This window comes from Pyrgilauda ruficollis, unplaced genomic scaffold (genome assembly GCF_017590135.1).
Source record: "Pyrgilauda ruficollis isolate IOZ18807 unplaced genomic scaffold, ASM1759013v1 scaffold56, whole genome shotgun sequence".
In the NCBI taxonomy this organism is placed as follows: domain Eukaryota; kingdom Metazoa; phylum Chordata; class Aves; order Passeriformes; family Passeridae; genus Pyrgilauda; species Pyrgilauda ruficollis.
In genome coordinates, this window is record NW_024527266.1 from 5,375,694 (window position 1) to 5,389,261 (window position 13,568).

The 13,568-nt window shown below is 36.8% G+C and overlaps 1 protein-coding gene across 3 annotated transcripts in view; it reads right to left on the bottom strand.

The window, feature by feature from the left end:
* Positions 1–7,710: 7,710 nt before the first annotated feature.
* TTC26 (tetratricopeptide repeat domain 26) overlaps positions 7,711–13,568 on the bottom strand; it is a 47,168-nt gene continuing 41,310 nt past the window's right edge. Inside the window, exons 16-19 of one of the 3 annotated variants that reach the window (XM_041481499.1) lie at positions 12,943–13,049; positions 10,638–10,771; positions 9,113–9,247; positions 7,744–8,147 (exon numbers count right to left, since the gene is read on the bottom strand). In XM_041481499.1, coding sequence (XP_041337433.1) covers positions 9,136–9,247; positions 10,638–10,771; positions 12,943–13,049 — 353 coding nt within the window. In that variant the 3' untranslated portion in view covers positions 7,744–8,147; positions 9,113–9,135. Of the gene's footprint in view, positions 9,248–10,637; positions 10,772–12,942; positions 13,050–13,568 lie in introns of all 3 variants that reach the window. The other 2 variants (XM_041481498.1, XM_041481500.1) reach the window with 2 other exon arrangements.

Below are 13,568 nucleotides of genomic sequence, written 5' to 3' on the forward strand. Positions count from 1 at the left end.
AGAGCTCCATTTATATGGAGTTGCAAGTTAGGAAGAAAAAGCAGAGAGAGAAAAAGGAAAGAAGAATTGCATCCTTGCCAAGGAAAGCAAGCTGCTTGGAGAAGTTGTTGTGGGAACATCTTTTGAGCCTGGAGATGATGAAATATTAAGACATTAAACAACAGCTCTTAAGTAGGTGCATTTACCAAGCAGAATATGGGTCAGTTGTTCCTTTGGGAAACAGTAGCAAAATCAATTGTAACTAACAAGATAAGAACACTTTTCTAGTTACATCTTATTTTTTACTTAATTGTTAATAATTGTTTCTGCTTCTTGTGTCAAGATTTCTTGCTGGAGCAAGCATGCAACTTTTGTCCTAGTGTTAAGGGTGAACTCAGTATGAGTTTGACAAATAAGCTGTAAACTTCTATAGTAGTAATGATTCCAGGTGGTGAGTGCGCTCTGTCTTAAATAACATTAATTTGGGGATGTCAGCCCTTGAGATGTTTTCTCTGCCAAGCAGTGAATCCCTAGGAAATTCCTCTTTGCAGTTTTACTCTTTACTTTTCTAAAAAGCAAGAAAAAGCAGGGGAAAAAAATTATTTACCTGCTAAGTGATGACAAGAAAATTAAAGCCACTGAATCACCAAAATAACAAGCAATAGGACAAGATAAAGTTGACATCAAATTGCACCAAAAGGGGTTTCAATTGGATATTAGGAAAAATTTCTTCACCAAAACGGTTGTCAAGCAATGGAACAGGCCACCCAGGGAAGTGGCTGACTCACACTCCCTGGGGGTATTTAAGGGCTGTGTAGATGTGGCATTTAGGGACTTGGCTTAGTGGTGGCTAGGGTACTGCTGAGTAAATGGTTTGATTCAGTGAATTTAAAGTTTTATTTTTCAAACGATTCAATAGTCCTTTAAAATAACCTTTTAGTTGAAATCCTGGAATTTTTTTTAGATAGAAAGAATAGCAAGAAAATTGATCAGAAATAAACACAGGAGGGATTTTGTAGAGGAGAACCCAGTAATATGCGTGGGCACACACACACTTTTTTTCTTAAAAATACAATATATAGAAAGGCAGCAGACTTCAATGAACTGGCAAAGAAACTTAAACTGAGGAGCATCTGCCTGTTACTTTTTGATTGTGACAATCACTTAAAACATACCTAAGTAGAATTTAAAGCTGAAGTGGAGCTGTCTTTGAAAATAATAGACTTCCTTAATGGTAGCTCTTTTATGATTCACACCTGCTCATTTGAAAGTGTAAAAACACCTAGATGTTTACAGAGATTGAGAGGGATTATGTGCTCTGGGGAGTTGTCCCTCACTTTTTTCCTTATTTGCACCATTTCCTTAAAGATATTTGTGGCATGGGATGCTTATCTCTGATGAAAAGCCTGTTCCATCAGGCTAGCACCCCTGGAGGCAGCCGAAGATTACCAGGCTGTCTGAAACTTTGGAGTCAGGTTATTGTCTTATCTCTGCATTGCTGTCTGCCGGTTTTATTCTCCCAATAGCAAAGAAAGCCACACAAGAATATGAGTCATGATTTCCTGTAGCTCTGCCACCCAGCTGTAACACGAATAACAAGGACTAGCCGGGTAGGGAGTTCTCAGTTTGAATTGCAATTGCTACAGTAAAAGCAGCAGTAATGCTGTTTAATGAGCTAAAAGGGTCTGGAAGTAATTCTCAGAAGTACAAAAGGTAATATGCCACAGATCTGCCCTCTCAGGGTTTCCCTTGTGGGTGCTGACCTAGGAGAAGACAAACACTCTCAGTGCCCTTGAGAGTGGACTCAGGCAGACTGCTGGCTAGAGGAGCCTTGGTCACTTGCCACGGTGATATTTCCTAGTTTTTAGTGAAATATAAATATTGTGATAATTACAGGAAACCTATTTTTATTAAATACTGTAATATATTTAAAATTATTATAGCTACTGTTCAGGCAACACCTGAACAGATGGTCATGCAATGATCATCTTCCCAAAAAGGAGAACTTCACGTAATACATATATGTAGATGGTAAAGCAACCTTCTAAAAGTTATGACATAGAACATAATATTTGCTGTGACCATGAAGAAATATTTTTCTTTTTTGTTCCTCCTTTCACTTTCAGGCTGGTTTTACCAAAACTCCAATTTCCTAACCAAGTTTTTTAATGCCTCTCAGCACTTTGGGAACTGCTTTTACTGATGTAAGTTCCACACCTGGGTAAGTACACATTAGCACAGACAGGTGAGAGTGATTGCATAAACAAATTACCACATTTTTAACATTCATACAAGCTTATGATCAGAATAGTCAGAAGCATACTTTGCATGTGCAGCTCAGCATTTTCATACTTCCATGATTTCATTTCCAAGCCAAACTGCCTTCAAAAAAGCAAAGCACATATTTATCACCGAGAATTAACTACATACCAAACTTGCAGATTCAACACAAAGCTGCTTTTGATTTGCCACAGCACTAAAAATAGCATCTGAAAAATTACATATGAAAACGATTTTTCATACATGAATAATTTAAATAGACGAAATTCTTTAAAACAATTTTTTTTCCACCTCAAGTTGGATTTTCAGAAGACATGACATGAAGCTTTTTGGGCATGTTAAAACAAGTATAGAATAGCAGCAATAGAAGTGACGATTTTAAGAACAGAGTGGACACTACATACCCAAAATGCTTGTGAAATCAAGCTACATTTTCTGTATAACAGTTCTATTTCAGATGTCATTTTTCTGACCTTAAAAGAATTACTCCTGACATTGGTAAGTAATAGTAGAGTCTACTCTTATCTGAACACTTCCTCAGTGTTTTAAGAGACTGAGTTATTCTTAGTGTCATGTTGACTTTTAGTCTTCCACAGGACTTAGCATTTTACAAATCTGAAAATATCTTGCCTCGAATGCCTGTGAAGTGGAAGTGAAGCAAGTCATTCTCAGCAGTGGAGCAAGGGGAGGAAGTGAGAAGTGGAAAACAGCAGTACTTTAGCAGTAGTCTGTTAGTCCTTAAGGCCCATCACATAAATGGGGAGACAGGAAGGGAAACCTCTCAGTAGGGAATGAGAATATGAAAAGTGGACACAGTGATAAAACCTGCTTGAGAACAACTGGCGAAACTGAGTCAGGAGTGTTGTAAAGCTTGCCTCAGAAATTACTTTGCTATGACCAGAAAGTAGCTCTTTGCCTTTAAATGGTGGGGAAAACTACCACAATTTTATATAGACAGCTTCTCAGTTTGTTCAGTAATGACTTAAGTTCAGCACATGTGGCACCATGAATAAGTCAGACAAAAGTAAGACTGAACTGGTAGAATGAAAACATAAGGATAATCATCAGTATGGGAATATACCAGGCAGTTTATGACTTGGTTTATCAGGTTTAGTAATTAAATTTTTGTAACATTTTCTTAGAGACAGCTTTCACACATGGATTCATGAGACACGATGACATCATGTGATCTGAGTTAATTCACCAGCTCTGCAAAATAAGATACTGAGTTTTGCCACATAATGGCTCACCATATAATGGCCTCACCCATTAATGTAAGGCAAGAAAAAAGTACAAGTAGCTTTAGAGGAGACATGCATAATGATCCCATCATGCTTAAGAAGGACAAAATCATCCAAGAAAATTGTAGCTGTTACAATGGACAATGCAGCTGTTAGAATTGGAGCATGGTTCTTTACTACATGATGTAAACAATGTCAACATTATGTGTTCTTAAGATGTTACCTTTTATAATTCTGCACTGTTGTGTGTGGTTTTTTTCACAGAACTAACCACATGGAAGTTGCTTACAGTGATGAAGGTGGAGTCTAAGGCTCATTACTCATCTCCAATTAAGGACCAGCTTAAAGTGTGGTTTAAGGACTGCAAAAAACTCAATACAATTCCTAAGTCCATGGAACAGCATATATAGTATCCCACCTTTCAATTTGATTCAGCTGTATCTGAGAATCACTACAAACTATGAGACAGTATATTTCCTGTGCAAATAACTGGAGACCCATGGTCTTGAAGGTCTATCATAAAAACTTATTAAAGACCACATATTTACATTATTTTAAATTCTTCTAAAGAATTACTAAGAATAATACAATGTGAAGCAACTAAGCACAATTCAAGCATGTAAGCCTGAATTGAAACAGACGTTCTCTTTTTATTTGAAGAATACACTGTGTCACTGTGTCTTCTCAAAAGTCACAGCTCTTACTAAATATAGACATTACTTTTATTTTTAAATCTATAAATAGATGCTCGTGTAATTAATCAATTAAGCAAGACCTATAAGGAATTTAGGAGCTGTCCCTTGCCCAGAGATGTGAAATGCCTACTTTATTTGTTTCAAATGAAAGCTTAAACTCTGCAAAATCAAAGGTAACCTTTTAGTGGCTAAATGTGATTGCAGGGCCAAAAAAAGAGTTGTTTCAAATTATGCAAAAGGACTTGAGTAACTGGATTCTGTCAGTCTCTCTGGGATGCTGAAAGGCTCATTTAATAAAGAATGAATGGGAAATATCTCCTGTGACATGGATCTTTTACAAATTTAGCTGAATATAACAGTGCTGCAGTTCCTGCAAGTGCAATACATTCATTTCTGATGTCATGTACTTAATTTTAAAGAATAGCATAATACCATATCTGAAAGGTACCTGTTAAATAAGTTGAGAATGATAAATGATGAAAAGCAGCCATCAGTCATTAACAACAATGTCTTGGGGATCCTGGAAGTATGGAGGATCCAACATACCCCTTGATGACTCAGATATAGCTGTAAAACTGTGCTAATAAATAGCTCCAGAGAAAGAAACTAGTAATTAGTGGGGATAAATAGTCATGCAGAGTGATCTGCATAAGCTGGAAAGCAAAGCCAATTTGAACAAAATGTATTTTTGTAGAACAAAAAGTAGGCTGTCTCTTCCAAAGGATAGACTGTATTCTGGAAAATACCAGTTCTGGAAAAATCCTAGATATCATGTCCCAGCCAAGAACCAGTCTAGTGCGAGGCTCCCCTGTGATAACATGGCAAAAAGGATGAATGCAGTCTTTGACTACCCATGCAGAGGAATAGCAAGCAGCACTATGGAGAAGCATATTCCAGTGTTACATACAGAGATAAATTATGCCCAGTGCTAAGCAGCCATGTTTTCAAAAAAATCTGTTGGCAAACCAACTGCCAGTGTTCCAGCCAGCAAAACACCTTTACAGGGGAATCAGTCTTTCATACAAACAAGAATTGACTTGCTGCACTTTAAAAGATGAAAAAAAAACTCCAAAGAAAACCACAAAAAAACCAAACCAAACAAAAGAATGCTGGGCTTTAATGGTTAACAGCAATGATGAACATTGGAAGAACTGAATATTAGAAAACAAGGCTAAACAAGTTGAATTTAGAATTAAAGTACAATTTCTAAAAAAGCAAATATGATTTAACCATTTGAATAGATTTCAAAATAAAACTATGGATTTTTCATTATTTATCTTCAAATTAACACTCAAGTTCTTCTGGCAAATATTTTATGGTAAGTCGAGTTAGTTATTGGATTCAACACTGGTAAAATCTACCATCTTGCACTACATAGTGTCAGGCCAACTTATCTAGCAGTTGATTAATGACTTGATTTTAATGTTACTGGTAAGACTTTCATGCAGTTGTCTACTTATTCAATCACCATGTCATAGACTGAAAGGGAGGAGGGAAATTTGGAAAGGAAACTTCAAAAAGAGTGAGTGGAAGTAACTTCTGGAGATAGTACAGAGGGAAAAAGGTCAAAGAGTAAAGCAGTGGGCAAAATCTAGATGTTTTCTTCAATGTATGTATAGCTCCCATACAGTGAAGCTACAGGTAGCAACAGCCATTTAAGTAATTGTTTACTTTGTGTATGACTGCCTACTAGCCAAGTTCCTCATTCACGCTCAGACAGCTTTCTTATGAAGATCAATGAGCCAGCTTCCAGCTGAGGGAACCACATAAACCTAAATGGCTGCTACAGTCCAGAGCTATAATGTGACATGACTTTTCTTTCACAGTGAACTTGTCGCCTCCAGTTTAATTCACTTAGGTGTTACTGTCATAGCTGTTGTTCAGGTATTAACAAGTTTAAATCAAGGTTGACTTTCCTATCCATCAGGAATGGGTCAGCACTCAACTAAAAGCAGTTACATGCTGTTTGGGGTTTGGCTTTCTCTACTAGTCACTATTAATGCTATGATTGCTAGCAGAGCAGCTTCTGTGCATTCTCTGAGGCTTATTTTTCCAGAATCAGATGCTTATTCAGAGTATAAGAAACAACTCTAATTTCCATATTCTTCCTTGAAATTATAATGATGCAGCAATTTCTGCTTTAGTCTTCCTTTCATTACATTATCTGAAATGACACTGTTTCAATTTTATATTCACTTACTCTTGACCCAATAAATTTACTCATTTCCCTGACTCTGCACATGCATTCTTCACTGCCTGCTTGCTCAATTGGTCATCTGCCTTCACTCCTAGCCATCCTATTTAGAGTACCTTGACTCCTTAAATTTCTACAGTTTAGGGAAATATGGATATGGACAGGGATAAAATTTTATCTATTCTTTACTACCTCATTTCTGTATCAGCTAAGGCAACTTCTAATCTCTGTTCTTTGAATATGACCTCAGATTAAACAACGGAACACACATTCTAGATGTATTTCTAAGGTAAAATAAACACCAGTATTTCAGTACTTTTCTTGTTCTGTTTTAATAGTACCTACATATCTGTTCATTACCCAGACCTAAATGCTAAGACAGTATGTAAAATACCTTATTTCATCACTGCTCAAGGCAAAGCCCTGCAATCCCTGTTTTATCTTAAATGATAAAAGCTTTATTGCCAGTCAATAAAATGTACTGTGCTAAACCCCATGTTATTTAGCATATCAAATATGACACTATGGCTACAGTAAATAAAGGTGAATTTAAAAAAAAACCAACTTCTTCCCTTCTGCATTAAAACTTCTTGTCACAGACAAGAGAAGTTAAAATTGGCCCCCAAACCCTTATGCTGCAAAACCATCACACTTATTTCAGAAGATTCAACCAACATGTAAAATGGTCTGTAATGGATTTGGATGCTCTTCAGCTCTCCTGCAGGTTAAGCTTCAATAAAGGGAATAATTAGATGCATTTAACATCTGCTACAAAGACACCAACATGATTTTTTGAAGCTTTGTACCAAGATTCATAATCATATTCCCAATCTGTTTCCAAGTTAATTAAACTGAGATGGAAAAGAAAAATGCTGTTCACAAGTGAAGTGTTTTGTAACTGCTTTCAGTGAAAATACTGCTCCTTTCACACCTCTTTTGAAGGACTGTAACATTGCCCCTGCTGAAAGGCTTATTGTTGCTAGTGTAATGGATCAGTTTCTAGATTTAAGTGCAAGTAACCACAACTATCAATGTACTTCTAGACACCTGAACAATAATACCCACATTTTTTGCATAAAGCAGTAAAACCAGACACATTATATGGCAGAAAGGTGTGCATGTTCCACATACATCCAGCTGCCTTAGTTTCAGCAAACTACCATAAGATCAGGACCAAGGCCATTGGCTTGCCTTTGACTGATTAATGAACATGCACTTAATAATGAGCCATAAACCTGCCCTCTTCCACAGCAAAATGAATACACTATTTCAACTTCTGCAATATGAAGCAACACAGACCAATCAGACATTCAGCTGTAGATTAAAATAAGACCTTTAATCAATGCACAAACAGTAGCGAAGATGGTATTCTGAATTCCCCTCAAAAGATAAAAAAATACTTCTTAAGTATTTTACAGATTTATAAAATGTAAAGTTTTCTTTTACAAATAATATACAAATGTTTTTTACTATCAAATGTATTACACATTTTTATGTTACAACTGTTGCCTTCTCTTAGAATTATGTACTCCCGGAACTGTTCACCTTAAAAAAATAGGAGAGTATAATAAATCCAAAAGTATAATGAATATATTGCTCATAACAGTGGTAAATGCTGAACAAAATAATTAAAAGATCTTTTTATCCATCAGATTGCTAAAGTTCTCATGTGAACTATATTAACATGAATATATGTTCTGAGTGTTAAATTTCAAAGTGAGATTGAAAAATACCATCAGTCAAATAAGTCTTCATGCTCTGAAAAAGATCATAAGACAGAAAACAATCCTTACAGACAAAAAAAAAATCCCAAATTAAGGTACTGGTAATTGAAATTCATGCAGAAAAGGATACTCCTCAGAATATGGTTTGTATTTTACCCCAGATAGGTAATCTATAAAAGCCCTAAAGAAGAGAGATTTTTCACAAGGGCATGTAGTGACAGGACAAGAGGGAATGGTTTCAAACTGAGATTATGTTTAGCTTAGATATCAGGAAGAAATTCTTTACTGTGCGGGTGGTGAGGCACTGGAGCAAGTTACCCAGAGCAGTTATGGATGGCCCACCTCTTGAACTGTTCAAGCCAGTTTGGATAAAGCTCTGTGGAACCTGAGCTCTGAGTGAAAGCTGTACCTTCCCACGGCAGGTTGGAACTAGGTGATCTTTAATGTCCCTTCCAACCCAAGCCATTTTATGATCATATGATTCTATGTTAAGCCTATTGTATTATCTGATACCCTAGCAATGCCTAGTGGTATCACTGTCACATTCTCTATTTGCCACATTCCATCACTTGCTGAAGTAGGTTTGTCTGAGTCATGTAACAAGTGGTTCTTCTTCAGAGGCCAAAAGGCTTGCTGGGGGAAAAAAAAAACCCACCATGCAGTTCAGTAACTTTTGTGGAGGAATGTGGGGAACATTTGAGGAGCACCTTGATTTCACAGACATTTGAAACTAAATTGAAAGTTGAAAAAAATCTTTGAGGAATAGAGTGGTGCAACAGAAAAAGTACCCAGAAAGTTTTAATTTAAAAAAGAAACAAAAAAAAAAAAAAAAACCAAAAAACCAATTTGCTGTATGTTTCTAATCTCACTGCAGGACACTCTTCCTCAGCCTGGTCAACCTGCTTGAATGCCTAAAGTCCCACAAGGAAGGTGATACCCAGAATGCACAGGAGAAACCAAGACCTTTGTCTTGCAGCCAGACATACAGTAGCAACTGACCTGGATCATTTTGTGACACTGACTCAAACAGGGACTCTGTTCTCCTTGGCCCACTTTTTCATGACACGAACAATGTACTCTACTTGAGAATTACCAGTGCTCTTCAGAAGGTGCAGAACTTCCCGCAGTGTCTCTCTACAAAGTTGAAAAGCAAAGATTTAAGTGAGGGTTAGACCCAACTGATACAATAAACTGCTCACATCAAACTACTTCACAAAACATAGGTTCTCTGAGACAGAGAGGTCCATACATCTGCAGTGCTGGAATAGGTTAAAATGCACACCACATGTGATCCCAGAGACAAAAAAGCGACCAACAAAAAAGTCTTGTATACAGTTGTAAAGAAATGATAAGTTAAAAAATAAAATCACAAAAATGTAATTAGTTTAGTGTGTGCATATGTGTGTATTTGTATACACACCCTCACTCCTGCAAAATTGCTCCCCAGAACAAACCAAACTTAAAAAAATATCTTTAATGTTATTTGCTAGTCTTTAGTATGGCAACATGTAGCTTAATGCTGCCAAAGCACTTTACACATAACACAATACACATAAACACAACATGGAAATCAACATTCCTAATAGAATAAACCTATTATTATTACACATATATAAATCCTGCTGCAGTTTGCCAGTTAGTTTACAGTAAGAACTTAATTGCATATTTTGAAAAACAGGCAAGTTATGTGTATTTTACTGCATCTGCTGCAGTGATTGCTAAAAGGACACTTGAAAGGTATAGTAGTTAATGAGATTATTCCAGTAGAGAAATGAATAGAAGGAAAGTGTAGAAGCCAAGATACACACCTACCAGTCATGCAGGAAACAACAACTTTGGCCAGAAGACAACGGCCATCTGGCATCACAGCAGAATATTCACAAGGGAGCAGTTCTTAAATACAGCTTCACTGCTCTCTCTCATTCCCCCATCCAGTGAAATGGGCCGATAACAAAATTATCAGTAACACAGATGATTTCCTTTAAGCTTTCATCAAGTAAGTATATTTGTGTGACACGGTCAGTGTCTTCAGAAGGCAAATTTTAATGAAAGCACAGTATCATCTACTCTTTGTTTAGAGAAATCATGTCCTTCCTACAGTGTTGAGTAAATGTTTCCTTAGTTCTATTCTATGCATTTTAAAATGTCATGTGATAATTTTCCATTCTTACATCACCATCAACTTGAAATGATGTTGTTTTCTCCCAGTTCATGAACATACTACTACACTTATAACCTAGCTTTTCCTAGTGATGATGACTAAAGTATTTTGGTATTTTAAAGTCCACAGCACTTGCTCATAAATTATTCTGTACCGTATATTCTATAACTGTTGGTGTGGAAGATAGACTTCCAGCTGAAGACTGCATATGGAGCCTCTAGATGGAGTGTCTATTCTCTGAAAGCTCAATAAAAGATTGGAAGATGATATGCAGTCCTAAAACTGAGATTATGTTTCTTGCTTACAGTTAGCTGAAAATAGGAAAAGAGCAAAATAAATTCAGATACAACAGAGAATACTCACTTTGCTTCTCGGCCAGCTAAGATCATTTGAAATACACCCACACAAGCACCTCTCTTGCCTTCCCAGTATTCAGGATTATTGTCCAGTCTCTCCAGAACATCAAAGGCTTTGGCTGAATAGTAAAACTGACGCATCTGCACAGAAAGTGAAACATTATTCCTGACCACCTTTCAGAAGGGGATTAAAAACACTGAGCCCAGTTTTCTGAAATCAGCAGTAAGCTGTAGAAGCAATGTGCGTTTTCCTATTTTTCTGCAGGCAGCAAGTGACACAGAACAGAGACACTACAGTTAGAGAAATGGAAAACAGGTGGTATTACAACATCTTTTTTTGAGGTGCCCTTATCTAGTGTCATACCAACTATACCAAAACCCTTGACAGAATCCTAACCTCCAAGTAGTCCAGACATTTGAAACTGAAACCACATTTCTTCAAGTAGACATGGCCACATATTTGTTTATCTTCTGGGTTTGACTTAATCTTTTTTCTTCACTGTTACAATACAGTACAAAAGAAGATTCAGTGACTCTATAATCCAAAATTTTCCTTAGCATAGGAAAATCCAGTGTGTACCCTATCTTTTCTGCCTTAGGTTCTCTACTTGTAATTGGGAACCAGGAGCAAGTTGCTTGGCAACAGTCAATGCAAAAGGAATGACCAGATTAACTGTGGCTTTTAAAGTCAGCACAGCACATCTCATGTGGGCTGTATGAGTGCTCTCCACTCGAGCAAGCCTGAAGGGCAATGTTGTTTGTGACTAGCATCTTTCCATGAGAGATCACAGAAGGTAGACTGAGCACAACCTCCTGTGCTTTGGTAGCTGGAAGCCTGCAGAGAAAAAAGTGCAGGCTGTGGGAGCTACATTTGGAAACCTTAGTCAGAGAAACACTGGTACTACAGGGTGAGTAATAATTCTCTTCATACAAATGTTGATTTTAACCACTGGTGACTGGCAAACACTTAAACGTATGGCAATAAAGATAGTGAGTATGAACACTATCAGATGTGTCAGCTAAAAAGAAAAATTAGAATACTGATTTATCCAAATTAGTATCTGATCTAGTTCCACTAAGCAGGTACAGGTTTAATGTTCTCCTTCTATCTGACATAAATCTAGGAAATGCTTCACCCCAAGTCATGTGCTGTTTCCCATATGGACAAGATGGGATATTGCATAAAAAGCATCAAGAAATTAGCATGAAATCCTGCATGCCAACTTCCTCACGGAACAATTTCTATCAGCACAGCAATGAGGCATCCAGCTACACCACCTCTCAGGGCACTGCTGACCTTGTTCCATTCATGCTAATTCTGTTTACTATTGAGCAAAGACTAATGCAACTGCCTTCTTAAGTTACATCTCTGGTGCTGTCTGTGGATATCCAATAAAATGTTTCAGAAACAACTGAAAAATGCCAGATAAAATCAAACAACATGACCTTGCCATTTAGTTCAAGAGGAACAATGGCTGCTAGTGTAGAAAGACAAGTTCTATTACTAAAGTAACAATTTTGGAGCAGTCATTTATGGCCATATGTAGACACATAATTAGGCTGAAAAATTTAGTTCTATAAATGCAGCTGTTAAGAGCTCTAGATAAATCCAAAATATGGAGCTACTTCTCCTCTTCAGGACAAGAAAGTTTTGAAAAGAATTTAGACAAAGCAATCAACTGATTTAAGTGAGACTTTAAATGATCTAGAGAGAGATTTTACATGAGGTCTGATTGTCAACCTGCTTTCACAAATTGCATCTATAGGAAGCACCAGAGGCATAGTGACTTGCTTGAGCAACTAGACTTCTAGGGTGAGATGGTAACTGAGTACTTGAAAGATGTACAAGGGACAATTCTTTCAGTTTTAGAATACTGCTTTTGAGATCACAAGGAGTATCTCCCATTACAAACTTTAAGGAAAATACTGCCCTGACCCAAAGGAAAAAAAAAAAAAGAAGCAAGAAGGCAGCATGAGGCATATCACTAAATCTATGCTAGATTTTTTTCCTTTAAAGTTTTTTGTCCTTTCTACCCATAATGAATCCCTAGTAGGAGAAGCAACTGTCATCATTATTGATAGCTCAAGCATGCAGTAATTTACCAATATTCTAATCAATGGGTTCTCTACCAAGAAGGCCTGTAGGTTAAAATACTGACTAATCCTTGCCAACTCACTCACATTATTAGACATCCTGCTGTTATAACAGAAAATTCACTAGTGATCACAATGATAAAAACTATCAAAAAATTACTGTTGGTACAATCACTGAATCAACATGTCATACACCAAGCTGTAAAGAGAAAACTCACTTTGTAACAATCATTTGCAATGAGCTGCAATAGGTTAAAGGAGTCCCCTGATGTTTCCATCTTCAGATAGAGCTTCCAGGCTAGCTGTGGTTTCTTATTCATAATATCTGCAATAACAAGAAAAAGCTGGATTTGTGAAAAGAATATGCTATGCACAATATTCAGTGGCAGGTGGAACAGATATTACTGTATTTCTTTGTTTAATGTAAATGTCTCAGCCATGAGCATGAGGCTGGGAAGGGGAACTTGTCCTTATTTTCTGCCTTACTAGTGATAACAGCCAATTCAGAAGAGAATACCAGTGTCAAAAGGAATAATTATAGTGTTTATCTTAATTTATATTTCACAGATAAGCAATAAGAACAACTCTCATGATTTCAGATGTGATTAAGGAACAGAATGGAAAGCATCAGAGAAGTTTTTTATGCAGAACAATGAACTATGGCAATCCATTTATATGGTAAGATTTAGAATTGTTCTTACACACAAAAAAAATTTAATGGGCACCAAACTGAGGTCTTTAATACCTGGTGCCCATGTCAGTCTAAACATTCAATTCCCATGATTCATAACAAATCAAAAGGAGAGGGCAGAGGTTGAAGCCCCTCCAAGCATAACAAAACTTG